Here is a 27,943-nt window from a genome sequence, read left to right on the forward strand (position 1 = left end):
AAGAAATACAAAATATAGGCATTTGATAAGGACTTTTGTAGTGAGGTATTTTGTACAGTAAAGAGTCACTTTAGTAAGTCTGAGGTTTTGGTTTACATGCTTAAACAAAACAAAACATCAAAGTCGTTGATAAATCCAGGAATGCCCTTTAAAAAGCCCCACAGACAAGGAATATCAGATTTTAAGATAGCTTTAAAACAGAACCCAAAACCTGGGAAGAATACCCTCTCAGGTAGTTACAAGTGCTTGGAGATAATTGGAGATTTCCCTCTTTTCTGATTGCTTCATAAACTGCCAGCAATGGCAGACTCGTGAAAAGAGGTAGAATTTTCTAAAAAATAGCTGTATGATTTTATGGTAGAGCAGAATAAATAGTGAAGCCTTGGTGGTAGGGAGGTAGGCAGCAGTGGGATTATGGTGTGACCCCTGGAAAAGCAGCCATAGTACATGGCAAGGCTGAAGCAACTGACTAGAATCAGTCACAGACGTGGTGAAAATCAGGGGAAATCAACCAAATTTGGAGAAAGGAGCTTCTTGAGGTTCTTCATGGCTTTGGGGTACAGAATGACAGAGGGAAGAACTCGGACAGTACCAACACGTTCTCACCCTGTGATGCCTTTGATGCTTCTGCCTGTCCCTGCCTGCAGTCCCCATCTCCTTGGCTTTGTCCTTCTGTTCATGTTCACCCTGTGCCACATTCTTCCCGTGACTAGCCCCAGACTCTACATGAGGAACAGGCGGGGCAGGAGAGGGGGGGTTGAAGTCGTTCTCCAGGTGTGCAGGTACACGTCTGTGACTAAAGGAAGGATTTTGCATTACAGGAGTCAGGTAGGAGACAGAAACTGGCAGAATAATGATTTAGGTTTTTCCAATATTTGGATTTCCCCACCAAATTGTATATTACCTTTTATCACAGTATCACAATATGCTTGTTACGTAAAAGGTGGTCTTATCCAAACTGCACATACCGTCTTATAAAAACGCCTTTAGAAATGGTAAGAGATATAACTGAGTTGAGTTGATCAGCTTTAATGCTATTAAGTGAAAATACTTGGGTGTCACAGCTGAGTAAACATCTAAAAAAAACAAGGACTACTTGAGGTACAATGATGATAAGAAAAAGCCACAGTCTGGCCAGTTTCTTCGATTTAATTAATTTTAATCCTTCTTACTTGTCAAAAGAATAAAGGAAGAAATCCCCTCAGAAAACTATCAGAAACTCCCTTGTAACTAAATCACAGATGGAAATCCAGATTTCAAAAGACTCAAAATGGTTGGTGGTTCACACACCAGGATTGTCTACAAACACAGTTGTGTAAATACAACAGACTGCCATTGCTATCAGGTTCATTCATCACAATTCAGCTTTGCTATCGGGAGAGAAAATTACTGGTGTTATTAAATTTCCACCCCATTACCTTGACTTTTATTTAGAGCCATTCCTCAGTGATTTCCTTCTTCATTAGAAGTCACAAGTTAACCAAGCCAGAAAGTCATCAAAGAAACATAATATGCTTGATGGTATTTTGCAAGTGTAAATGCTTACTGCAATTTTGCTAATTCATAAAGCTTCATAAACATCACACCAATCTATTCATGATAATTTTTAAGCCTTTGATTCAGAAACCATCAGCTTTAGATATTTCAAGCAGTGTTTGAGGGAAACTCTTGAAGTGATGATCTCTAGCAATTGGCCTCCACCATTGTGATGAGTTGGTTTGTCCCTCAGCCTTTGTGATGGTCCTCAAATACTCTGTTAACTGTAAACCCTTGCCTTAAGGACGGACCGCCAGTTTCATTTTACTGAATTCTACAGGAATATTCCATTCCAACAAAGCCATTTCCTAGCCCTCCTCAGGAAATATTCAGGATTGACTCTGAGATAGAAATATTCTGAGATAAATTGAGATCAGGTATGTTGATTGACCAGCCAATCAACAAGTATTTATTGACTACTGTTCACAGTAGTTGAATTAGACCTAAAGAGAATATAGTACAAGAAGATGGATCCCCTAAAACTTTGCACAGCCACAGGAAAGGCTAATTCCAGAGCAGCAGAAGGTTAGAGCTGAATGAACAGTGTTAGTGGGGCTATCATGGTGTAGCAGGTAGTTAAAGGACACTTTTGCTAAAAAGTTTTGACTACTTGTTTGGGCCCATGGATGAACTGGAAGTAGAGTATAAACAAAGCATCCTGTCTTCCATTTTGTAGTTTTGTCCTGTAGTCACTTTGCAATCATCTTGGAATACAGGCAGGATTAGACAGGAGACAAAGACCACCTTCCAGGCAGCAATGACTCTTGTTGTAATGAGGCCCCACCTGACCTCCCTGAGACAATGAGCAACCACACTACCTGTGGCCACAGGAACATACCTATGATGGGGACATCTAAAGATTATGCACACCTTTCTCCCTTTCCCCAGTTCTTCCTCCTATTTAAGCCTAAAGCAGGTGTGTGTCTGTGCTGGGGAGACAGGGTGAAATGTGTACCTTTCCTTCTCTCAAGTCCTTTCCTGCCCTTCGCCATTACTCTTCATTTGGTGTTTTGGGGCATGTGGCCAGATCTGACCCATGGAATCCAGGAGTTTAGGATGGGGCCTAAAATCTTTTGCCATAATGGGTCTCCAGTGACTCGCTCTGGCCCGCAGGGATGAGATGACCAGCCATCCTCTCAGAGAAAATGGGGACAGGGAGTGAGAGGGAGGGGAGAAAAATAAAACCATATGAGAGCTGAGGAGAATCACTTGTGTTTGAGAGGAAAACAGAAAATCTGCAAAAGCTATAAATCTGGTTTTGTGCATAGTGACTGTGACTACAGTCCCAGTATGGATAAGATTAGCCTTGACTCACGTGGATTTGACACGACCCATTTGCAAAGGTGAAGCACACTCAAGTCATCCATTCTTGGTTCTGTTTGGCTCCACTGAGAATCCCAGAAAATGCAGTCATGGCTGGCCCAAGTGGAACTACCTTCTATTCTCAAGAGTATTCCCCGAGGTTAACGCCCGCCATGATCTACAGCTCAGTCGATGAGAAATGACCACTGTTTGCAATAAGGAATTTGTACTAATTGACAAAGCTGGTCATCATCCCTCTCAGATGAATAGATCTGAGAGGCTCATAAATTGTTCTGGTAAAAAACAAAATGTAGGGTTTTTCCTGTACCTCAGTTCCAGATAACTAGGTTCATCTAGCCCAGGTGGTGTTAGAAAATCATAAATCACATTTCTTATTGCTGTTCCTGGCGGGGCAGTGTCCTGACGTGTTCCTTTTGGTGTGCCACAATCAGGACATTTGTGATAATGTAATGAGTGTGCGAATGCAAGCTGAGGTAAAGAAAACTGAACTTGAATGAAGTTCTCAGTAAAAGCCTGGCTTTCTGAAGGAGCATCTGTTGCTTTTGTCTGACCAGCAGTTCTCCTTGATGATAGAAGACAGTGGCCTCGAGGTTCATTTGTTCAATTACCTCTTGTCATTCCTTGGACTCGTGGGGTTGCCAATCAAGGTTCTTGCTCCTTGGGTGAATTTCAATTTTGATAGGAGGGGCAATGATGAGAAGTATTTGGAGATGACGGGTAGAGTGACAGCCTCCTGTGAAAACTGCCCATTAGTTCCCACTCCTCAGGGCCCTTGAATTGTGTCCTGATGGATTTGTCTGTCCAGGGGTGTGAGTGGTGAAACCTCCCTCACACTGTGAGCTCACATCTTGCCATTTTCTATTCTTCTTCTCCTTGTTATTTTAAAACTTAGCTAGAGATGACTTTGTGTGTGTGTAGCTTCCTATCAAAGGGAATTGGTAGATCCTCCATGTTTTAACTTCCAACCACAACCTTAGAGATGGGAAAGCTCAAATTGAACATCCTTCGTAGGAAGCAGGGGAGACCACATGGCCAATACCTCTCCAGTGCTGATTTTAGTGTGGTTGATTTTAGGGAGAGCCGAGGTGAAGGGAGGGTCCAGGTGAGAGAACAAAGAGAAGGGCAGTCTGTTCTCCAAGGAATGATCCCTGACACCAGTCATAACAGTGAACACTAGGACAGATCACAACAGATATCACTGTGAATTAATTTTGGTACATTTGTTTCTTATGGTAAACACCTATTTTCAATTACACACACACACACAAACCCCAAAACTACACCAAACCAAAACAACCACCCCCCCAAAAAAAAATTTGTCCCCAGAAGTTGTGTATTAGGCTTCTGAGCTGAAAACAAGGCCATCTGATCCTGTACCAGAGTTCTTTTCTGTTTTCTTCCTTCCATTAACTGACCCCTCCAGTTGAGTTGTTCCAAATGACATACCTTGAAAGGCTCTGAACTACTCACATGGACTCTGCCCTTGGTATCAGAGAGACATTAAAGACCTGCTATTTCTCAAGTAGGAAAATTTATAATCCATTTAAAAGTTTTTGTCCCATAAAGTATGTATTATATACAGCACAAACATGGATTCTTGAAAAAAGTCCACTGGAGTCTATAAAATCTCTTTTGCCCAAAGCACATTCGTCTGGGGCAAGTGGGGACTGGGTGGAGAGGAAGTGCAGGTTTGCCAGAGGAATGAAGTTCCTCTTCCTGGAAAAGTAGCTGGCAGAACCAAGAAGCCAGTCTTTTTAACCAAGGGAAGATCTTAACAGACTTGGAGGCAGAAAAGAAAGGTGTGCAGAGATGAAAGGACTGACAGAGCCAGCTTCATGACACACGACCCTTATAGTCACCAGGACCCTTCATTTGGTTTAATACTCTGCTGCCACTGTCTTGAAATACTTCACATTTTTTGACTGGGGGCCTGTATTTTCGTTTTGTACTAGGCCAGGTAGATTGTGTCGCAGGTCCTGGGGAACTGACATCGGTGAAAGTGCTCTGAGAGGGTAAAGCACCCTTTGGTAGGCTGATAAATATCCCCTCCCCCCCCCATAATGTCCTAATCTCTGGCTCTTGTGAATGTTACTCTGTATACAAAAGAGACTTTGCAGCTGTGCTCAAGTTAAGGCTTTTGAGATGGGAGATGACATGTGTGATTCCAATGTAATCATAGTGTTTATATGTGGGAAGCAGTAGAGTTTGGGCCAAAACCAAAACAAAACAAAAAAAACAAGAAAAGGAAGGCGTGTGACAACAGAGGCAGAGAATGAAGGAGAGGTGATAGTCAACACAAGGTTATGAGCCAAGGAATGCAGGTGGCCTCTAGCTGAAAAAGGCAAGGATACACAAGGTCTCCAAGAGCCTCCAAAAGGAAGGCAGCCCTGAAGATCCATTTTGGACTTCCTACCTCCCTGAGTCACATTGTCTTCTTCAGAGACTTAAGTTTGTGGCAATTTATTACAGCAGCAATGACAAATACACCCTACAGAAACAGGTGATGGAGTTTTGTAGAAATTAAGGATATTGTTACAGCAAATAGTAGTTACCAATTATTGAGCACTTCATAGGTTCGAGGCAGTACCCTAAATCATCATCTAAAGCAATCCTAGAACAGTATTTGAGGTGGGAGTTAGGGCCACATAACCAACCAGAATGTGCTAGATTTGGGATCCAGGTTTTTGTGTGCGTTCATCCCCATCTCCGTCTTTCCCTATATACTTTTGAGTTTGTCCTCGAGCTTTAAGGGTCATTCTATTTGCATGTGTCAATCAACACAGTAGGGTGGAGGGGGACGGGGCAGGAGATGCCACTCAAATGAAGGAGGTGCTGAAGTCACCTGGACAAGAGTCAGGAGACTTATGAAGGCTACAGAGTAGTGAAGGATGCACTTGGGACAAAGGTCCTGCCCGCTTCAGTCCGTACGTGACTAAGTCCTGGACGGATCCCGGCTCCTGGCCGCCGTGCGGTGACCGGGAGCGAGGACACGAGGCGGCCACAGGGCCGGACGCCCGGCGGCCACCAGCCTCGTTTCCCCGAGCAACCGAAGAGGGGCGTGGCCTCAGCCGGCCCACCCCAAGAAAGGGCGCCCCACTCCCCCGCCCACCCGCCCGTTCCCTGGTGTTTTGGTGCCCGCGTGGTCCCACCTCATTGGCCTCCGTGGAGCCCGGCCCCGGGGAGGCGGAGCGAGCTCCGCGGCTCTAGTTGGCCATTTGCTGGGCTGCAGACTCCGCCTTCCGACCGCAGGGGCCGCCGGGACCACAACTCCCAGAAGGCCGCGCGCCGGGGGCGTGTCCCCGACTGAGCACGCTGGGGGCGGGGCCGCCCGGGATGAAGCGGGGGCGCGCGGTGCTGCTGCCTCAGTCGCGGCTGCCGGGCGCGGGAGAACGTCCACGGTCTCCGGCCGGCGAGCAGACCTCTGCCCCTGGAGGCGCTCTGCCGCCGGGCACTGTCCCCTGGGGTCGTCGCCCGGGCCGCCGACCGTTCCCCGGCCCCGAGGGGCCCTGCCGGCCACGGTAGGGGAGGTCAGCATGAACCGAGGGGTTCTCCGGGCCGGTGCCGGGCAGGGGGCGGCGGCCGCAGTGCAGCTGCTGGTCACCCTGAGCTTCCTCCCGAGCGTCGTCGAGGCCCAGGTAAGCCCGAGTGAGACCGCCCGACACCCCTGCCCGACGCCCGCAGGGCCGCGGCGGTGGCGCCGAGAGGCCGGGGTGCCGGTGCGGAGCGGCAGAGACCGCTCCGGCAAGTGCGGGGAACGTCCGCGCACCCCTGCATGCGCGGGGACGGCGACACTTGGGGGAATGGCGATCGAAAGAGGAAGATGGTGACGGTCGCCCGAGCTCTTCGCGTTTTTATCCTTGTGATGTTTTCGGTGGCTGGGAGTGTGGCGGGAGACAGGATGGGGACAAACGTCGGCTGGGCTGCGACACCCTTGTCTCGTGGGGAGACCGTGGGTCGGTGTCGCTCGGTGGCACCTAGCAGACGCCCCCGCCTAAGAGGAGTGGATTGGGAGGGGGACGAGACTTAGCTTCCTTGAACTTGTGCGCTAGGGGCTCCTCGGCTTTCCCCTGGCTCGGTACCCACCTGTCCTACGTCTGCTAAGTGACATCGCCAGGCTGACCCCGGGTGGAGACTGGGGGGTCTGAGTCCCGCCTGAAGTCGTAGGTGGAGTCTGGCTCCGGGCGTTAGAGTTTGGGGGTGTCTTTTGGGGGTGTCTGCCCCTAGCTGGCCAGAGCCTTTTCCCTCTAACAAGGCTGCTGCTGCGTTTTTCTAACCTAGAATTTGAATAGGCTGCCAGGTGCTGCTGTGTCTTATCTGCACCTGCTGCAAAGTGGCAGCATTGCTCAGAGCCAAAAGCAAGAAAAAGTGTCTCGGGTGGCCTGATAATGAGGGGAGATGCTCTTTGAAGCAATTAATGCTCATTGCGAAGAAAAAAATTGAGAGTAACTAGGAGTGTAACCGTGTAAACATGTTTTTCTGACTTTACTCAGACACTTTTCTCACGGCTTTATGGTGCCCACCACGAAATCCCAGGATGCCTGAATATTCCATCTGTGCCCGTGCTTGAATAGCTTTTAAGTGAATGGTTTGATAAAAATAGAAGCCACAAACTGTTGGTACGGGGAGCATGTTAAAAATGGAGACTCTGCCCTTCTTCCAGATGTACTGATGGAAGGGACCTGGAGCCCCTTCTGGATCAGCATTTCAAACAAGCCTTGCAAGTAACAGTAATGCACAGTCTTTGGACTACCTCTTGGACCCCGCTTGGAAAAATGCCAAAATAGTAGAATTCTGAGCATACATACAGATGAGAGTTTGGAAAAGTAAATTTTCCAAATTTCCTTCAGCAAAATTATTTTCTAGTTACTAGTTGAGTGTTTTTGAGTGGAATTTACATTTAGCTATTTTTCTAAAATGAGAGTTCTCATTTTTCTTTTTACATGGCATATATTAATTGTAGACTTTATCATCAATCTAGAAGCTTCGCTTTGGTTTCTTCATCTACCACTAATTATGTATAATTAATGTGTTTACTTGCACCTGTACTTCTGATTTCCTTGCAGGCAAATCAATTATTAGATTTGTGAATGTTCATAGCAGCCTTGTCCCAAACAGTCTTCGAAAGTAGATATGTGGATTTTTTTGCTTCCAGTATACTTTTTATATATTTTAAAAATACTTTAGATAGTATTTTAACCTGTAACATGCTTAGTTATACAGTACCTCATTTTTTGGATACTTCTCTCAGAAGTGGGGCAGTTGTGACTGAAGTTCAGAGAGCTTACATTACTTAGTGACACTAAACTGGGGCCCTAATTCAGACCCCTTCTGCTCTATGCAGTGTATCAGTATATTTTCTTCTCTGTGTAGAAAAGCAGAAAATCAAAATGCAGAAGTAAATGAGTTCTTCCACTTCTTGCATGTACTAAATTGGTAGAAAAACAGCAAATGTGAAGGGAAGAGTTACAATTTTTGAAAAATACCCCTATTCACAAGAAATCAGTCACTTTTAAAGAAATAAGCAATTTGCTTTCCTTGAAATGAAAGTAGGAAAACATTTTTGAGCACATGAAATGATGTTCATTTGCATATCCTGTGCTTCATTTTCTTATAAATGAAATGCAAATATGATTTGTGGTGTGGTGAAGCGCTAGGAACTAAAGACATGGTGCATACAAGTGATACAAGAATCTTCTAGTAAAAAGTAATTTCAGTCAGATATATTTGAATCCTTCTCAATACCTTCCTGAGGTGGCATGAAATCAAGAAATACACAGAGCCCCCCCCCCCCACCAAATGAAAGCCAGAGTCTTGGGACTCTTAGTATCAAACCACAGACTTTGAACTTCTCCTTTAACAGCTGTATGGGGTGGAGTGGGCCAGAAGTGATATCCGTGTCTTCCAGGAGAGGAATCTGGCCAGAGACCAGTCCATAAAGCCTGGACTCCAGCTACATCCTTGATGCAAAGGTGAATGGGAAATGAATCCTACAAATAAGAGGAAAGTAAAGAAATTGGCTGGAGGAGGGGGGGAAACTCTTGAGAATTTGTAGCCAGGAGCCAGCCCTTACACAGGTTCCTATGCCAACTTTGTGCCACTTGTGCTCGGATAAGCATCAAGGGGAAAATTTAACTTATAGCAATCCCAGGTTGTATCCCTCAGCTCACCAGAAAAAGCAAATCCATCCTCTCTAGAGAAACTTATTTTCAACTCAAGCCTAAAGAATTCTCAAAGATAAAGTGCCAAGAAGATGAACAGCAGGAAAAGAATAAAGATAAATTTAAAATCATAAAACCACAAGGACACAGGGCATGGATCAGATAAGGGTGGTTTAATACACAATTTGTGATTTTTCTACTTTACTCTGGTGCGAAAGATATATTCAATAGAAATACTCCACATGTTGTGTTTTGATCTTTTCCTGACTAGCTGTGTACTGTCAGTGCTGGGCTGGGACATTAAGAAACAAGTCTTTCCCTCCAAATCTGCTCTTCCCAAGATCTCTCCCTCTCACACACATGTTTCAGCCAGACTGGCCACCTGTTGCTTCTCAGCCGTGGCCAGTGTGTTCTTGCCCCAAGGCCTTTGTGCTAGTTGTTTCCCTACCTAGCACACTCTCTTCTCATGTACTCCTGAGGTTTACTCTGTTTCTTAGTTTCTGCCAAAATGTCACTTTATCTGGTGTCTCTTCATCTAAAATGTGCTCATCCCTGACTACACAATATAAAAGAGAAATTCTTTCCTCTCCTGTACTCCATGTTTTTCTCACCCTTTGCTTACAACTCCCCATCGCTTCCTGTCTCAGTGTGGTTTAGAGGACAAAAATATCTTTGGTCTCTGTTTCTGATTCCTGGCACAGAGCTCTTCAAATGCTTGGAGTTTTGTAAGTGATAATAGTGCCTTTTGTCATTCATAACAGGCCCCTTTCAGTCACATTTGAGTTTATACTAATGAGATGACTTAGGACGAAGCGCCTGTATAGCTTCAGGATGACCAAATGACTCAAGTCTCAAACAACTGCACATGTTGAGCTTCTGCTCTGTGAACACATGGACTTGCAAGTGGGGTGACCTGCAGAAAGGGCACAGAAGCTTTGTACATGCCCAGCCCTCAAACCCTGCCCTATACTTCTCCTGTGCTTGGTTCCTCAGTCCTTCATAGTTTATTGGTAAAGGCAAAGTGTTTTTTCTGAGTTCTGTTAGCCATTCTACCAAGTGACTGAACCTTAAAAAGGGGTCCAGTGACCCTCCAATTTATAGCAAGTCAGTGAAAAGAGTGTCTGAAGTGAGGGCAGTCTTGTACTCTTAAGCTGTGGGTTTGCACCAATTCTGGATAGTTAGCATCAGAACTGAATTGTAGGGTTCCCAGTCCATCTCTGAGAGATGAGAATTGGTTGGTATGGAATGCACATTAGACTCAGTAAAAGCTAAAATCTTACAACGGTTTAGTTCTCTCCTTTTGGCACATTGTGTAGTCTTTTTTTTCTTTCTTTTTTTTTTTTTTTTTTTTTTGGTGGTATTGAGCTTGAACTAGACCTCATGCTTGTTAGGCAGGCACTGTACCACTTGAGCCACTCTGCCAGCCCTTCTTTGTGATGGTTTTTTTCGAGGTGGGGTCTTGCATACCATTTGCCCCAGCTAGCTTTGAACTGAGATCCTCCTGATCTCTGCCTCTGGAGCAGCTAGGATTACAGGAGTGAGCCACAGGGGCTCCTGGCTTTCATAGTCCTTTTTATTTCTCAGAAACATGTGTAGGCTTCTTGCCTCAGGGCCTTTGCACTTTACATTCCTAGTTTTAATGCTTTCCCCCCAGATAGCTGCATCCTTGCTCCTTTCCCTCTAAGGTTTGCCAAAATTCCTGTGAGTCTTTTGCATCTACCCCACTTAAAATCATAGTGCTCCCCCCCCCCCAGTTCTTCAAGCCTTCCTTCCATTCCCTAGATTTCTTCATGTCACTCATACTTTGCTCATTCATTTCCCCTATTTTCCTATGAGAGGGTTAGCTCCTTGATGGCAGAGAGGTTTGTCTGTTTTCCCTTCTAATTCTGTAGTACCCATGGGTAGAACAGTACAGAGCTTATGTTAGGCCTCAGTAAATATGCTGAATGAATGAATGAATAAATAAATAGTGGAAGATAAATACAAATAAATGATTCAGAAGAAACTCCAGACAGACAACAGGATAATTAATATTAAAGAGAACTCGAGAGACATGCAGATCTATGCATCTAATTGGGGTTCCCGAGACTATAACAGGTAGGGAAGCAGTACTAATCCCTAAGATCAGTGTGGGAAGCTAACGCATAGGGAAATTAACAAGCCATGCGTCCACATTTAACACAGTAGAAAATACAAACATCTTATAACATGATCATACTTCCTCGCCAGTGCAGGAAAAATCAGCTGGGTACAGTGGCTCGTGCCTGTAATCCTGGCTACTCAGGAGGATCAAGATTTGAGGCCAGCCTGGGCTAAAAGTTAGTGACACAAACTAGAAGTCAGCAGTTTAAGAAAAAAATCATGAGACAGACTAATTCTAGATAAAATATTTTTAAAACTTACAAAGTACTTTGGATTGTATTTTGATTTGTTTAAAACTATTGTTTAGGAGGTTAGAATTTGAAGTCTTTTAAGTAGTGAGACCAGTGGAATGAGACTCGGGAGTTAGTGACGAATCCAGGGAGCGGGATGGTAAAGCATAGAGTTCCATGGGCAAGATTCTTGATAACGATCCCTTGTTTTTTGTTTTTATTTACTTAGTGTGTGTACTAGGGTTTGACCTCAGGGCTTCAAGCTTGGTGCTTAACCACTCAAGCCATGCCTCCACCCCTGCCCCATAAAATGTAAGCAGACACTGTATGTGGCTGTAAGAAATCACAGAGAAGTGCTGCACACTCTGTGCAGTTGCCCCATGGTAATGTCTTGGGAACATACGGTGTAGTACTGCCCCGACAGGGTTCCCTGACTTAGTGTCCCACGTTCTGCTTGCTTCCTGTGTGTGTTGCTTCTGGACCGGGTTTCCAAGTGTAGCTTGGGTGTCTAGCACCACAGTGAGGATGCTGGGCAGTTTCTTCACTGCAAGGGTCTGTCCTGTTGGTATGTTTTATAACCATACTACCGTATTCCACTCCAGCTCCTCACTTGCCCCATCCCTAAACCCTGGCAACCAATTATCCTCTCCGTTCTAAAGTTTCATGTCAAAAGTTCTGCGAATGAAATCGTGTCCAATATAACCTTGGGATTGGCTTTTTTTCACTAAAGCTTGTTCCCAGAAGATTCATTCAAATTGTGCATGTCAGATCAAGTCCCGTTTTCAATTTAACCTGAAGAATTTTATGAAATTTTGGGGCTATGAATTCACTTTGTAAATGCCAATCTGTCTTCCCAAATTAATGGATACATTGAGTTGGCTAAAAGTGTGGATTTTAAAGCTTGATAGACTTAGAAATAAGTTCCATTTCTACTGTAGAAAATCTGTTTTAACCTTGCTAAACTAATTTTCTTACATGTAGCATGAGGATAACAATACTTTATTTATAGGATATTTTTAAAGAGTAAATTAAGTGACATAGTGTAGCTCTTAGCACCGTGCCTGTCTTAAGTATCCCACAATTGACAGCCTAAAAGAAAGATATAGTTGTTATAGCAACTATACGAAGTCCAGTCTGACTTGTAGGTTTGTCTGGGAAGATAGTGCTTGAACATACAGTGGCTGCTTACATTTTATATGTCCAGGCAGGAGAAGGAGGAGTCAGATCCTTCATTCTGAGCACTGATCAAGAATATTTAGTATTTCAGAATGAGTATATCTGAATTTATTCTTTAATTTCAGTGACCATAGCAAAAAGTAAGTTGCTTAACTGTTATCTTATTAGCAAATAACTGCCTAACTTGAACTTCTTATTTAATAGTATAGATTTGTTAAGACTAAAACATCAGTAATCTACATACTTTTAAATTTATGCATATGTAAATTCTAGGTGGCTGGAGTTCTGGACGATTGCTTGTGTGATATTGACAGCATTGATAACTTCAATACTTACAAAATCTTCCCCAAAATAAAAAAATTACAAGAGCAAGACTATTTCCGTTATTACAAGGTAAGGTAATTTTTAATTCAGTTGATGCTAAGGGTTTTTTATATAGCTGTCTGCAGGTGTAAATTTTGTGTCATTTGAAGTTACCAGCATGGTGAAATTTTGCCCAGTTTGTTCATCTCTGAGAATCTGAGTTTGAAGAACTCCTCCTCTTTCAGTTTTAGTTTTGAGAAAGACATTCCTCCCTTTACAGAAACTGAAAATGCCAGGAAGTTACTTTTTTAACCTTGTTTCGCATAGGTTCTGCCCTACTGGACACAGTCCCCAGGTTTCGGTTGTGCTGGCAGATGGTTAAATATGCCAGTTTTCTGCAGCTCAATCTACTGCAGTGGAGGAAGCTGGTCTTCTGTCAGAGACCAGCCCTTCTCTACTGGATCTGCCATACCCCTCACCCCTTCATGCCTCCATTTTGGATTGCATCTCTATTTCTGCATTCCTGCAAGGTTGGTCAATAGAGCACTCAAAGATTTGAATGAGTGACTGACTATTTCATTTACTCTTCAGGTCAAAATTTTGTTAGCAGTATCCACATTTTTAGGTACCTAGGTAGGGTACTTTTGTTGGCTAACAACAAAATGGATGTTTGATTAAGAAAAGATCAGAGTAATTTATAAAATTGAAAGATTAGCTGAAGAAGGGTGCTTCAGAAAAGCTGAAAGTAGAGCAGGCACAAATGGCCATCCTCTTTAAGGCACCACTACAGTTTTGTACCAAATTAACCATTTTCCCATATTTTTCAATACTTTATACAAGAGTCACATTTCTGGAGGAGTCTTGATTGTTCCAGTTAGAGTCTTGACTCCATGGCCTAAAGAGGGAAGGACAGCTTGGTTGACAATTCCATTCAGGAATATAAGATGAGTCATTTTTTTCTTAAAAGGAAATTAGGAACTTTTACAGAAGGAAAAATTAAATTTGGTACGCAAAAATAACAATGTGGCCATTGGCTTTCTAACACCCAGTCTTATCTTTTCTCTTATATGTGCAGTTTCAAAATGTTCTCGTCAGCGCAGTGAAATTGTTCCATATATAACCAAAGCATACTCATGCCTCCCCGAAAGGAGGGTGGAGCTCTGATCCAGTTAAGGTACCCAATCCAAGTTTAGGGTATGTAGGTGAAAACTACTCCTTTTCTTGTTCTATCAACCAACCTATGAAATAAAAAAAAAAAAGGAAATTTAACCACTCACGGTATATCATACATAGATAGTCACAAAAAAGGAAAGCTAAGCGAAGAGGTTCATTTAAACACAGGTTCTTATGTGCTCACCAAGCAAGGAGATACCTGTATCAGCTGGTTCCTGTGGCAGGTATTTATAACTTCTCTTTTGTACTATCCATTCCATTCCTTAATTCACCAAATATTTGTGATTACTTTGTACCATCCTTTGGTCTAGGTACTGTGGACAGAGTAGTGAAGGACAAAGTTTTTGTTCTGATCAGGAAGATAAGCAATAAATAAGTAAACAACAAAATATAACTTCAGATGGTTGTAAGGTAATGCCGCATAGAAAAAGCAAAGTGAGGGCAGAGAGTAAGGGCCGTGAGGGGATGGAGGAGGTAGATAGCCCTGTTTTAATGAAGGTGATCAGGAAAGAGTTTATGTTAATGTGACATTTGAGCAGAGACCTAACTGAAAGAGAAAGCCCCACAAGATCAGGGGAAAAACATTCCAGGGAAGGGGGTAGAACAGTGATTTAAAGGTCTTGACAGGGTAAGCTTAGTGGGTTTGAGGAGTGGGAAGAAGGCTGATGTTGCTGGAGGAAAGCAGGGTCTTGCTGCCTAGCAAGCACAAGGCCCTGAGTTCAAATCTCAGTGCTGCAAAAAAAAAAAAAATAGGACTTTATTGACCATAGAAAGAAGCTGGAGTTTTCTTTCTTTTTTCTTTTGGTACTTGGGTTTGAACTCAGGGCCTACACCTTGAGCCACTGCACCAGTCCCTTTTTTTTTTTTTTTTTTGTGATGAGTGTTTTCGAGATAGGGTCTCCAAAACTGTTTGCCCAGGCTGACTTCAAACAGTGATCCTCTTGATCTCTGCCTCCTGAACAGCTAGGATTACAGGTGTGAGCCAGCGGCACCCAGCAGAAGTTGGATTTTATTCTAAACCTGATAAGAAGTGATTGAAGGGATTTTTGTGCAAAATTAAACATAAAGGTATGAAATGGGACAGAGAAAGCCACATGGGAGGCTATTGCTGTAGTCCAGATAAGATAGTACAGATTTGGAAAAGGGTTCTAAGAGTTGGAAGAGGTAGCAAATGATCAAATGATCAAATTAGGGTTGTTTAAAAAGGTAACATCAACAAGCTTTTCCAATGGATTGAGTGAAGAGTGAAGTGGAACTTATGCCTATGTTTCCAGAACATTATAAAAAAATCATCACCAGTATCATTATCCCAGAGTAAAAGGATGATTCTTTGAGATCTTCAACAAAATTCAACATATACTCCCGATTTTTTGTGGTGGGGGGAGGGTGGTACTAGGGTTTGAATTCAGAACTTCACACTTGCTAGGCAGGCACTCTACCACTTGAACCAATACCTCCAGTCCATATTGCTCTCATTATTTTGGAGATGGGGCTCTCACAAACTGTTTGCCTGGGCTGGCCTCAAACCATGACCTTCCAATCTCAACCTCTCAAGTAGCGAGGGGTTACAGCTGTGAGCCACCAGTGCTCAGCTCATTCCTGATTTTTAAAATATCAATAAAATAAGAATGGTGGATACTTCCTTAACATGATGATTTCAATCCTAACATCAGCAAAACCAGCATCTTACTTGTGGGGAAATAATAGAGGAATTCTCACTTAGGTCAGAAGCCAAGACAAGGACATCTGCTATCTCCATTATTGTCAGATGCATTATCCAGTGCAAGCAAGGAAAAACATAGAGGTATAAAAATTTCAAAAGAATAAGTGAGATGGCTTTCATTTTTAAGTGACAAGAATAAGAAAATTTGACTCAATTGTGTTCATTTTACTATCAGTGTCTTCATAAGTGCAAGCAATAACCAGTTAAATAGAATGGAAAAGAAATCCCCATTTACACTAGCAGTGAAAAAGGTGAAGCGTTTAAAGAAGAATAATTCAAAACATTCCTGACAGACATAAAAGTAGGCTTACCCAAATAAAAACAAACCCTTTATAGCATAAAAATGTTAATTCTCCCCAAGTTAATGTATGCATTAAATGTGATCCTAAAAAAAAAAACACTCATGAGGGTTTCTTTTCTTCATGGAGGCAGATAAGGTGTCATGAGTTTAGGTTTCCTGGGAAGCAGACAGGCATGTTTGGTGTGCAAGAGGCTAATTGGAGATTACTCTTGGAACCAACGATTTAGAGAAGGTGAAGGAAGTTAGGGAATCAGGATTGGGAAAGGAGAATTGAAGCCGCAGTGAACATGTCAGCTGTACTGTGTTTTTGTGTGAGTCCTTTTGGATTCACCCTATTAGACATCTGTTGAGCTTCCTTGATCTGGATTTCTGTTCCCATCTCCAGATTTGGGAAGTTTTCTGCCATTCTATCTCTGCTTATTTTTTTCTGCTTCTCTCTTCTGGTACTTTGATGAATGTATTATTGTGCTTGGTGGTGTTGTCCTCACTCTTTCATTCTTTGTACTCCTCAACCTGTTAATCCTTTCTTCTCCTTTTCTGCTGTTGAACCCCTTTATTGAATTTTTGAGTTCAGTTACTGTATTCTTCTGCTGTATGGTTTTTGTTTGATACTTTTTTTTTTTAACATTTTCTTCTATGTTGTAGTTCTCAGGTGTTTTCACATTCTTTTCATTTTAGCGAGCATCACCTTGACTCTTCTAATTCTGTCAGGTAGATTACATATCCCCATTTCATTAGGGCCAGCTTCTGGAAAGTAATATTTTTTTTTCTTTTAATGGAACTGGAGTTTGAACTTAGGGCTTCACACTTGTAAAACAAGCACTCTATTATTTGAGCCACACTTCTAGTCCATTTTACTCTGGTTATTTTGGGGTTGTTTGTTTTTTTCTTCTGATTTTTGGAGTTTTTATTTTATTTTTTATTTTATCATTTTTACATTTACTCACATGTGTATACATTGGGCCACCCTCCCTGCCCCCCCCCACACACACTGTGGTCATTTTGGAGATGAGGTTTTGCAACCTATTTGCCCAGGCTGGCCTTGAACCAGATCCTCCTGATTTCAGCCTCCCAAGCAGCCAGTATGACAGGAGTGAGCCACTGGCAGTTGGCTAACCATGCTATCATATTGAGAACAGAGTTCTGTTTCTTCATTTTCCTTGACTCTTGTTGGTCTCTGCATTATTTAAAAGAATAAAACCCTCCCCAGCACTTGTTACACTGATCTCCTGTGGGAGATGTTCCTTCCCGGTTAGTGTGGTCAGATATTCATGTGCCTCTAAAGTCTGCTTTTCCAATCTGCTTTGATTTTAGTGGCCCCCAAGAAAGTACTCTCAAGTCATGCTATTGCCTTGAGAGAAGTGGAAAGGAAGTCAGTATCTTGGGATGCAGCTGCAGAGGTTAGGGTGTTAGATGTGTGTTCTAGTTCCTCCTTTGCTTACAGGGAAGTTGAGAACTGGAGTTTCCACTCCTTCTGTGCCTCACCATGGAGATGTTCTGTTCTCTGGCTCAGATGGCTCACTTTGCACCTAGGGAGGCAGCTGCAGGATGTTTGAAGCTTAAAAGTCCCCTCTTTATTCTCTGTGGTCTAGGACACTCACGTGCAGAGCTCTGTCATCTCCCAAAGTATAGGAGGTTTAGGAATCAGTCCTTGGGTAAAGGCTGTAAAAGTTGGAATGCTTGCTGCTGTGTGTATATGGATATTTGCTGGAACAAGCCAGGGAAGGCTGAGTATGCCCACTGTCCTGTTGGAGAAAGCAGAAATCTCACACCCTCCCAGCAGGAGCCGCCTCTGGTCTGAATTTGTCACTGTAGTATAACTGCTGGGGAGGTAGGCACAATGAGTACCCATTTTCTCTTTCATGTATAGAGTCATCTCTCTCTGAGAAATTGCAGAAATGTGTCCCAGGAGCAGGCCAGGGGAGAGGCCAATGGGAGCAAGTTGCTGTCCCTTCCTTCCATGTCAGCAGTATTCTCTAGTCTCCTTCCCCAAAGAGATCGAAGGGCTGGGTTTATCACTGTAGGGAAGCAGGCCATGGCAGGCATTCCTTTGGCGTAGTCTTGAGGCAGTTTGTTCTTTATTTACTGCCAAGACTCCCAGATACTGGCCTGTTCAGAAGCCAGAACTACACTGGACTGCTGAAAAACATGCAACCAAACCCCTCCCAAGAGGGGAGTTGCAAGCTGGGCAAATGTTAAGGATTGCAACTGCTGGGAATGCTCACAAAGTTCACAGCTCCCCTGTGTTCTTAGTGTTTTTGAGACAACTTAGTGTTCTGATTGAGTTATGGATTCTACTGTTTCCTAAGCAGGTGTTTACTCGGTGTGCCTGTAGGAAGAGGGATAGTCAGGAGTCTCCTGTTGTTCTGACACTATCACATGGCTAAAGTCTTCCTGTAAACTCTGAATATTTTCTGAAGGTAGAACTAACCATATTTACAGAGGTGTCTTTGGTGGGGTGAGAAAGAAAGGAGTCAAGGATGCTTCAAGATTTTGGCCTGAGGAGCTAGGATAATGGAGTTGCTGTTTACTGAGATGGTGAGAATGACAATGAGCTTTTGCCTTCTCCAAAAGTTCACTTCCTCCAACTCTTACCCATCCTAAAATGTCACCTTCTTGAGGTTCCATCCACCAGCCCTACATTAGAAAGTTGGATTTTTCTTACCACACTTGCAGTGAAATAAGTGTACAAGTATTTAGTTTCTGTTTCCTTTGGTAGATTGTAAGTTCTGGTGGAGGGAGGGTCCTACATCTTTTCCCCTAAAGCCTAGCCCAGTGCCTGACAAGTAGCAGGAGCTCAGTACATACTCCTTAAGGAGTGGATGCCTGAGAGAACCCTGATAAGGTAATGTTGACAGATGTGAAAGTAGTCCTAAAATGCTGGGCAGTGACAGCCATGCTTCAGGTGAGCAATGAACTTGAACATTGTTCCTTTTTTCAATTGATAGAGGACTAATATCAGCCATTTATTATCTGATTGGGTTCTGGGTTCTACTGACTCTCTGAGTAGGTATTTATTCGGTGTGCCTGCAGGAGGAGAGACAGTCAGAAGTGTCCTGTCATTCTGACGTCGTCACATTGCTTAAGTCATCCCTAACCCAATCAGTATCCCTTTGAGTGTCTGAAAAACTGATTTCATTTGAAATCTGAACTGTGTAAGTGCCACAAAGATAAGTAGTTTTTCCTTCTCCCTTACCACCCACCAGGCCACTGGTGCCAGCAGTGATACCTGGCAACCATTCTGTGATTATAACTCATGTTTACTAACAGTAATTATTCTTTCTCTCAAGGTTAATCTGAAGCGACCATGTCCTTTTTGGGCAGAAGATGGCCATTGTTCAATAAAAGACTGTCATGTGGAGCCCTGTCCAGAGGTATGATAAACAATAAAAGTAAAATAATAGGGGCAGACTTTCTTTCTCTTGAACTTTTCTTTTTTGCAATACTGGGACTGGAACTCAGGACCTCAAGCTTTACCACTTGAGCCATGCCCCCAGTTCTTTCACTTTTTTTTAAGTTTGTTTCAGGTAAAGTCTCACACTTTTACCCAAGGTACCCTCAAACTGAGATCCTCCTGCCTCTGCCTCCCAAGTAACAGAGATTACTGGCATGTGCCACCACACCTGGCCTCTCTTGGACTTTTAGATGAGTGTGCGCTCTGTATTATAGGTTAATGTTAGTGGATTCAGACTTACCAGCAAACTCAGATGCTCTCAGCTTTCCTTAATAAGCAGACGATTGAAGTTTACTCTAAACTTGTGCAGACCGGGTTCAGAGCGACCAGTCCCAGGGGTATTGGTAAATGGATGTGTGGGTTTAGTACAATTCTAACACAGAGGAAAACTAGAGGCCTGTTCTAGGGTTTTATTTCATGCTTTGTTGAACCTGGCCTTGTCTCATGGACAAAAAGAAAAACAAGTGGTGACCTAGACTTCAGATTTAGCATGGGATTGCAGTTCTAGGCTTGGAATTAGGTCTTCATTTGTTCTTGTCATACTTTTTTAAAAGGCTGTATTTACTACCAAGAAAATGCTTTACTTTAGACTTGGACTTTTCCCCTTGCTGTGTTGGCGATCAAAGCCAGGGCCTCACACATGCTAGGCAAGTGCTCTACCATGAGCCACATCTCAGCCACTGGTCTGTGACTTTTGACATGTAGCATAATTAAGCTTTATTCTTCTCCCTTCAGCAGTAATTGGCTGTAAGAGATGTTTTTATTTCACTTTTTGCTTTTCATGCATAATCATTCTAATTGACTCTCCTTAAAAATAGTAAAAAAAAATTTAAAAATTTTAAAAAGACGCATGGATCAATATGCATCCTAAAAGGAGAATTTATGTCTTCATTTTTCTTTAAGAGTAAAAGATGCATTTAAAAACTTTTTAGCTTGAAATAATTTCAGACTTATGGAAAAGTTATAAGAAGAATACAGAGAATTCCAGCTTTTTTTACATTTGCCTTATTATTCTCTCTGTATATTTATTATAATTATGTTCTGAACCAGTTAAGTGTTGGTATGTATTTCCTTAAAAATAAGAAAATACCTCTAAATACTTCAGTGTTCAATGCATATTTCCTTAGGAATAAGAACATTTTTTATGTAACCACTGCAAAATTAACAAGATCAGGAAATTAGCATTAATATACTACTAATGTATAATCTTTTAGTCACATATTGCCAGTTGACTGAATATGCTTGTGCTTTATAGCCAAACAAAAGAGTTTCTAGTCCAGAATGCAACCATAACTGTACATTGTACTTGGTTGTCATGTCTCTTTATTCTCTTTCCTCTGGAACAGGTCCTCAGTGGTCTTTTTTTTTTTTCTTTGTGGTGCTGGTGATCAAACTTAGGACTTTGTACATGCTAGAGAAGGGCTCTACTACTCGGGCCTCACCCCCAGTCCTTTTGCTTTTAGTTTTTCAGGTAGGGTTTCAAGATAACATTGCCATGATTTTCCTGTCTCTGTCTCCCAAGTAGCTGGGATTACAGGTGTATGCCACCAAACCTGGCAAAAACTCCTAATGGTTTTGATTTTAACATGCTACACTATACTGGTTGGAGGACATATGGTAGTCAGAGGCACTTTTGGTTAATACTTATTCCAAAATATTGACAAGACATTTTTATGTAGTCTACTAGGAAATACCTCCTATCATAATCATCATCATTATTTATATTCTTCAATCTGACAGGAAAACGTTCTGAATATTTTGTTAAAGTCATGAAACATAGGCAGAATGGCTCAAGTGGAAAAGCACCTGCCTAGCAAGCATGAGGCCCTGAGTTTAAACCCCATTACCACCAAAACCAAAAAGTCATGAAGCATGAACAGTTTTAATAGATAATTTGCTTCTGTTTGATAGTACCTAGATTCAGATGTGGAAATGTAGCATGTTGATCAGAGGATCAACTAATTATTAGCTTTGTAGGAAAGTGTTGGGACTTAACACAATTCTTCCACTGGTAAACTCTAGATGACTTAGATTGGTGAGCCTAGGTTTCTGGTGATCCAGAAATCTGACTCTTGCCTCCTAGTAATCCAGAGTTCCAAAGTTGCCTAAAATTTAGATGTCATCTTAGAGCAGAAATGAAAACGGAACATAAGCCAGGAGTAGTGGCACATATCTATAATCCCAGCTACTCAGGAGGTGAAGGCAGGAGGATTGTGAGTTTAAGGCCAGTCCAGGCAAAGGCTAGCAAGACCCTATCTCAAAAACAAAACACAAACAGAAGTGTTGTGGGGCATAATTCTTAAGTGGGAACCACTTACCCAGCGTGCTCAAGGACCTGGGTACAATCCCCAGTGCCACAAAAATTAAAAATAATACTGTTTCAAGAGATTTGGGCTTTTACAAGCTTCATTTTCTGTGGTAAGAAAGTTTATAGGAAGGTGATTGTTAGCTCTCCTTTGCTGAAATTGTTTAAACTGTTAATGGTTATTAGAGCAATTTTTGACTGTATATGTCGTTCACTTTTCTGTACTTCAATTTGTAAGTCTATAAATTGGGATAAGTCCTTGGTTTTATATCAACAAGTCATGTAAACAATTTAAATCAATGTATATTCCCCCTCCCATAGATTAGAATACTTTATGGACCACTTTTTAAATATTTGTTACTGTTATTCTTTCAAGAGTAAAATTCCAGTTGGAATTAAAGCCGGACATTCTAATAAGGTGAGTCACTTTTCCTCTTGACTATTTCTGCTAACATAGTCAGCGCCTCACGGTGGCTGCAGTGCGGAACCATCACGTGGTCTCAGGATTCCAAATCCCTGGTGTTTGAAGCAAGCAGAGGGGTGCTTTCCTGACTTCCTTAGAAGTTACTTCTGCTTGCGGAAGCCCTGGAAGGACTCTAAAATGTAGCCACCACATCAGAACACCTACTCAATAGGTGTCTTAGCTGTCACATAGGTATTTAGTGTTCTGTTTCAACCAGTTAGATTCAGGATCTATTTATAGAAAAAGTACGGATGAAGCTATTTGAGCAGAGTACTTTGAAATGGTGGTGAAGTGCTCCTGTGTTACAGATTGCCCTTTGCTTATGAGCACACCACCTATGTCTTTAGGTAACAGTTGGCTTCTGGTTTGTCACTATTGTACACACATAGTAATTACCAGCATTCTTCTTCGTGCCTCCCTCTTGGACAGTCTTTCCATGTTCTCCTGACTCTCTCCCATGTCCTGTCAGTGCTCATTTTCTCCTGTTTTTCCTTCAAATCTATAACAAAGGCAGTGGAACCCCAATCCTTTGAACACCTTCCTAGTTCCATTCTGCTTCCTCCTTCCCCAGAGCCAACCATTTTCCCGGAGTGTCCATACGTGGTTTTTCTCTCTTGCCTGTGTGTCTGTCTATAAGTAATATACTTTTATCACATAGGATCTATAATACTGTAATAGGTAGATTATTCTGTGTAAAATTAAATTTTAATATTGAATTTATTTAAGTTGAAAATGTTCTTTTTGTGTTTTTACTCCATCTTAATTCTTTTGAAGGCTTTTCTCTGTTGCTATGTGTGGATGTTGTTCAGCTTCACAGTAGTCAGTTGTATGACTGTGACACACAGAAACCATTCCTCTGTCCACAGACATTTCAGTTGTTTCCAGCTTTCTGCTTCTATGAGCAGTCATGCCTTTTTGTCCTTTGTCTCCCTGTATATGTAAGTTTCTCTTGGTCTGTGCTGGAGCATAGGGTCTGTTTATCTCAGCATTTCAAGATGATACTTTTGTGTGTGTGTAGTTCTAGAGTTTGGATTCAGGGCCTCGCCCTTGCTAGGCAGGTGTTATACCTCCTGGGCCATGCTCCCAGCCCTTTTTGCTTTAGTTATTTTTCAGGTAGTCTCATGTCTTTTTGCCCTGGGCTGGCTTAAGACTGTGATCCTCCTATCTATGACCTCTTGTGGCTGGGATCACAGGCCTGTACCACAACTCCCTGATGATTGACTGATTGACTAATTGATTGAGATGGGAATCTTGCTAACTTTTGGCCCAGCCCAGAACTTCTATCCTCTAATCTCTGCCTCCTGAGTAGCTGGGATTATAGGCATGAGCCACTGTGCCCCACTCAGAGGCTATAACTTTTAAAACAATTGTTGCATTGGGGTATGGTATCAGTAACAGGACTACTATTTTAAGGATTTATGCATTTTTATAACTAGATGTATCAAATTTCTTTCCCAAGTGAGTTTTCTCAGTTTATGTCATCACCAACACACTAACATTAATTGTTCAATTTTCAATGTCTTTGCTTTTTTAGTGGGTAGAAATGTGTGCCTCATTTTTATTAGTCTTTCTTACATATGTGGCTTTTTCCTTACATTGTGCAGGTGTTTTCTTTGTAAATTTGCTGTCTAGATTCATTTGTATCTAAACAGATTTGTCTGATTCTTTTAACTGATAGATATTTTTCATCATACAAAAACACAAGGGATTTTAATAATAGGACATATCCATATTTAGACTGTGTCATCATTAACAGCTCTTCTGCTAGTGGAGGCTGAAAAAATAATTATTATTACTAAACTTACTACGAACTTCCTTGCAGTACTTGAAAGTGGCAAACAGTACCAAAGAATTAGAAGACTGTGAGCAAGCTAACAAACTGGGAGCGATCAACAGCACATTGAGGCAAGTTCTGTTTCAGTAGTGTTAAGAAGCTAGCTCCTTACTTAGTTTGTTTATATCAATAATTCTTTCTTGGGATTTTGGTAAAATATTTTTTCTAACTATTGTTTTCAACGAATACATTTTTAAAAGGAAGAAGAAGTTAAATTACTCTTTACCTGGAACTCCATAGTAGTTTTGCCTTCTCTTGCCTGGTTTGTCCTTCAATTCCTAGACTGTATCATCTGTAGTAAATTCTATTGTGAATGATAAAAGTTGCTGTTGCCGTAACTTAAGTTTCATGATTTTTTTTCTGCAGATTTTTCCTTATTTGCTTTAAACAGAAGCTTGCTTTTGAGGGCCACTAAATGATTTATAAATAGTCTCAGAGTGAGCAGTATAAAATGACTGCAATCTGCAGTTGGGAACAGAAGATTATAGAAACTCTTTTTAACTCCCATTTGTTTAGATTGTGTTTAGACTGTCTGCTGAGTCATGGTAAAGCTAGTAGTCTCCCTGTCTTATCTTCCAGTAAATATACATCTTAATATGTAAAAGCAAGAAGGATAATATAATAAGCACCTGCCTAACCTCCATTCCAAATGAATAAAGTCGACATTTTATGCCATGTTTTTTGGTTGGTTGGTTTTGTGGTACTGAAGAACAAACCAGGGTCTCACTCATACTATGCAAACACTAGATCACTGAACTGCATCCTCAAAACTTCACCTTGTTTTCTAAGAAACAGAAACTGTCATGGATAAAGTTAAACCCCTGTGCTGTATCCTCTACTACTTTTTCCCTCTTGGTCGTTAGAGGTAACTACCCTGAATATGGTATATACCCAGTCAGTGATTTTGTTTTGTCATAGCTGTTATAAATAATGTACGGTTTTAGCTCACACATATGATTTTATTTTTCCTTATATAATTGATATATTGCATTTAACATTTTGCAGCTTTTTTCTTCATAAATTTGCTTTCTAGATCTATCTGTGTTGAAACAGATTTGTCTCGTTCTTTTTACCTACAGATGTCTTTCATCATATACTGTATTTTATTTATGTATTCTTCTACTGATAGCAATTGTTTGGAGCATTGTTGGGGCTCAGACTCAGGACTTCGTGTTTGCTAGGCAGGTTGAGCCACACCTCCAGCCCTGATAGATGCTTTTCACTTCCACAAGCCATGCTGCCTTGAGCATTCTGAATGGTTCTTGTAGCACACTGGAAATAAGATCGCTTGATCTCGGGATTGTCTGTTGTAACTATTGGTAATACTGCCGATACTCCAAAACACTTGGATGACTGTGCACTGCCTTCCACATTCTTGCCAAAGGCTAGTGATATTTGATGAGGGTGAAATAGTACCTCATTTTTGTTTAGTTTGTACTTGATGATTGCTGGTGAGTTTGAGCATTTTTTCAGGTTTATTGGCATTTGAGTTTGTTATTCATTCAACAAACAAAGGCCACAGAATGCCACATGCTATTCAAGTGTCCCAGGAGTACAGCAGCTCACGTGATAAACCAAAGCTCTGCCCTCGTGTAGGTTACCCGTGTAAGGGGCAAGCGCTTGAGAAATGGGTAGAGAATTTGAGCAGGAAACAAGATGGTGATGAGTGCTAGGAAGAAGAACAAGTAGGAAAGAAGACTAGAGAGGGCTCGGAGGGAGGGTGGTCAGGGAAGACCTAAGTGACAACAGGACATATGTTACCTGGGAATGTGTGTCCAGGTGCTGCATGAAGTGTTAGGGAAGAGGCCAAGTAGCAGGATCATGCCTAAACCACATGAGGAACCACAGGACCAGTGTGGCTGCCAGACAGCCATCAAGGGCAAATTAATAGAAGGTGATGCCAAAGATGCCAGGAATGGGCCTGGTATCACGGCTCACATCTGTAATGCCAGCTACTCAGAAGGTGGAGATCAGGAAGATCATGGATTTAGGCCAGAGCAGGCAAAAAGTTAGTGAGACCCCCATCTCAACAAAAAGCTAGGCGTGGTGATTCACATCTGCAATCCCAGCGACATGGGAGGCACAGGTAGGAGGATCGTGGTTCCAGGCTGACCTGGGGTAAAAGCAAGACCCTATCTGAAAAATAACTGATTCAAAAAAGGGCTAGGGATGTGGTTCAAATGGTAGAGCACTTGCCTAATAAGCACAAAGCCCTAAATTAAAAAAAAAAAAAACACCCAGGGGTGGCAGTGGGGTGGGTAGAGGTCTTGTAGAGCCTTGAAGAACTTGTAATGAGTATTGCTTTTAAACTGAGTGGAATGAAAGGTAATGAGAGCATGGGAGTCCAGCTTTGTGTGGTAGAAACCGGGCTCTGAGATGGTCACAGAAGACAGGAGGTGACTTAGGCCCTGGCAGTGGACATGCTGAGAGGTGGTCAGAATCTGGATGTATTTGATGGCAGAGCTGGCAGGATTTGCTGAAGGACTGAATGTGACATCTAAAAAGACAGGATCTTTATGGACTGCAGGGTTTGCAGCTAGAGGAGCAGAGCTGCCCCTTACTGACCTGGGAATGCCCGTAAAAGGAGCAGGATTGACGGGAAATCACAGTTAATTTGGACTTCAGTTTCAGCTGCTGGTGAGACATGTAGAGTAGGACATGTCCAGTCTGTGGACTAGGGGAGAGGACTGAGGGTCAGTCAGTACATATATGCTATTTCACACATAGCCATAGAGCTGCATGTGGACACCAAGGACGGAGGGTACCTAGGGACAAGGTGTAGGTCCTTGAAGGTTTTGAGTAAATGGCTTGTCTGTGCTCTTGGTCATTACTTCTCCACTGGAGTGTTGGGCTCTTCCTTACTGATTTGCAGGTATCATTTATTTATATAATCTGATAGTCCTTTGTTATCTTTTGTAACTTTGCTGTTAGCTTTTTGTTGCAGAAGAGAGGGTATTCTTTTAACTTTTACATTTAAGTATAATACACATACAATAAAGAACACAAGTCTTAACTACTTAACTCTAAGGTTCTGTTTTATTTTACAAAGTGAATCCACCTCTGAAGCCATGATCCAGCACAATATTCTTGCTCCCCAGACCACCTTCCAAAGTCAACTGTGATTTTGAATTATATTGGCAGAGATTAGTTTTGCCTGTCTGTATTAATGGAATAATGTAGACATATCCTTTGTATTTACCTTTGTGTGGGAGGGGTGGGTGGTGTTTTCTTGTGACGGGACCTCTATATTCATGCTGGCCTGGAACTTGAGATCCTCCTGCCTCAGCCTCCTGCGTGCTGGGAAGACAGGTGTGCACCATGACGCCAGGCTCACATCTCCCTTCTTCTATTCGTGTGCCCTGTGTCTCTGAGATCTCTAGTCATGCCATCATACGCCAAAGTTACCTTGCCAGAGCAGTGGATAAGATTTCCTACTTCCACAGCTTCTCTGCCAGTGGCATTACAATTTTTAAATAGTTTTATATCGAGGTATAATTGACACGCAATACACTGTACATATTTAAAGTGCACAGTGTAATGGTTTGACATACACATACAGCCACGAAACATCATCACTATCAAAACAGTGATATCTTAACCCCCACCTCCCACCCCGTCTCTCCTCATGCTCCTTCGTTGTCTTGCCATCCATTCTCTTCCTACCCAGTTTCTCTCAAGGTAACACCTCCATGAAAACATTGGGTTAAATCCAAGAAATTCTTCCCCAGATAGCTTTATATTCATACTCTGCCCCACCCCCAGGGTTGATTTTGAAAAGCTGACCTCTAGATTCCTTTTATAAATGAAGCTGGGACAGTTCTG

The 27,943-nt window shown here is 42.2% G+C and overlaps 1 protein-coding gene across 5 annotated transcripts in view; it reads left to right on the forward strand.

Annotated features, from left to right (window-relative positions):
* Nucleotides 1-6,185: 6,185 nt before the first annotated feature.
* The window catches only part of Ero1b (endoplasmic reticulum oxidoreductase 1 beta), a 44,050-nt gene continuing 22,292 nt past the window's right edge, over nt 6,186-27,943 (forward strand). For 4 of the 5 annotated variants that reach the window (XR_012442206.1, XM_074056824.1, XM_020157464.2 and 1 more), the window contains exons 1-5: nt 6,186-6,494; nt 12,839-12,958; nt 19,356-19,439; nt 22,201-22,242; nt 24,110-24,192. Coding sequence is in view for 4 of the 5 variants with exons in the window: in XM_074056824.1 (XP_073912925.1) it covers nt 6,393-6,494; nt 12,839-12,958; nt 19,356-19,439; nt 22,201-22,242; nt 24,110-24,192 (431 nt within the window). In the remaining variant the exon portion in view is untranslated. Of the gene's footprint in view, nt 6,495-6,558; nt 8,829-12,838; nt 12,959-13,195; nt 13,399-19,355; nt 19,440-22,200; nt 22,243-24,109; nt 24,193-27,943 lie in introns of those variants that run through there. The other variant, XM_074056825.1, reaches the window with a different exon arrangement.

This window comes from Castor canadensis, chromosome 15, assembly GCF_047511655.1.
Source record: "Castor canadensis chromosome 15, mCasCan1.hap1v2, whole genome shotgun sequence".
Taxonomy (NCBI): Eukaryota; Metazoa; Chordata; class Mammalia; order Rodentia; family Castoridae; genus Castor; species Castor canadensis.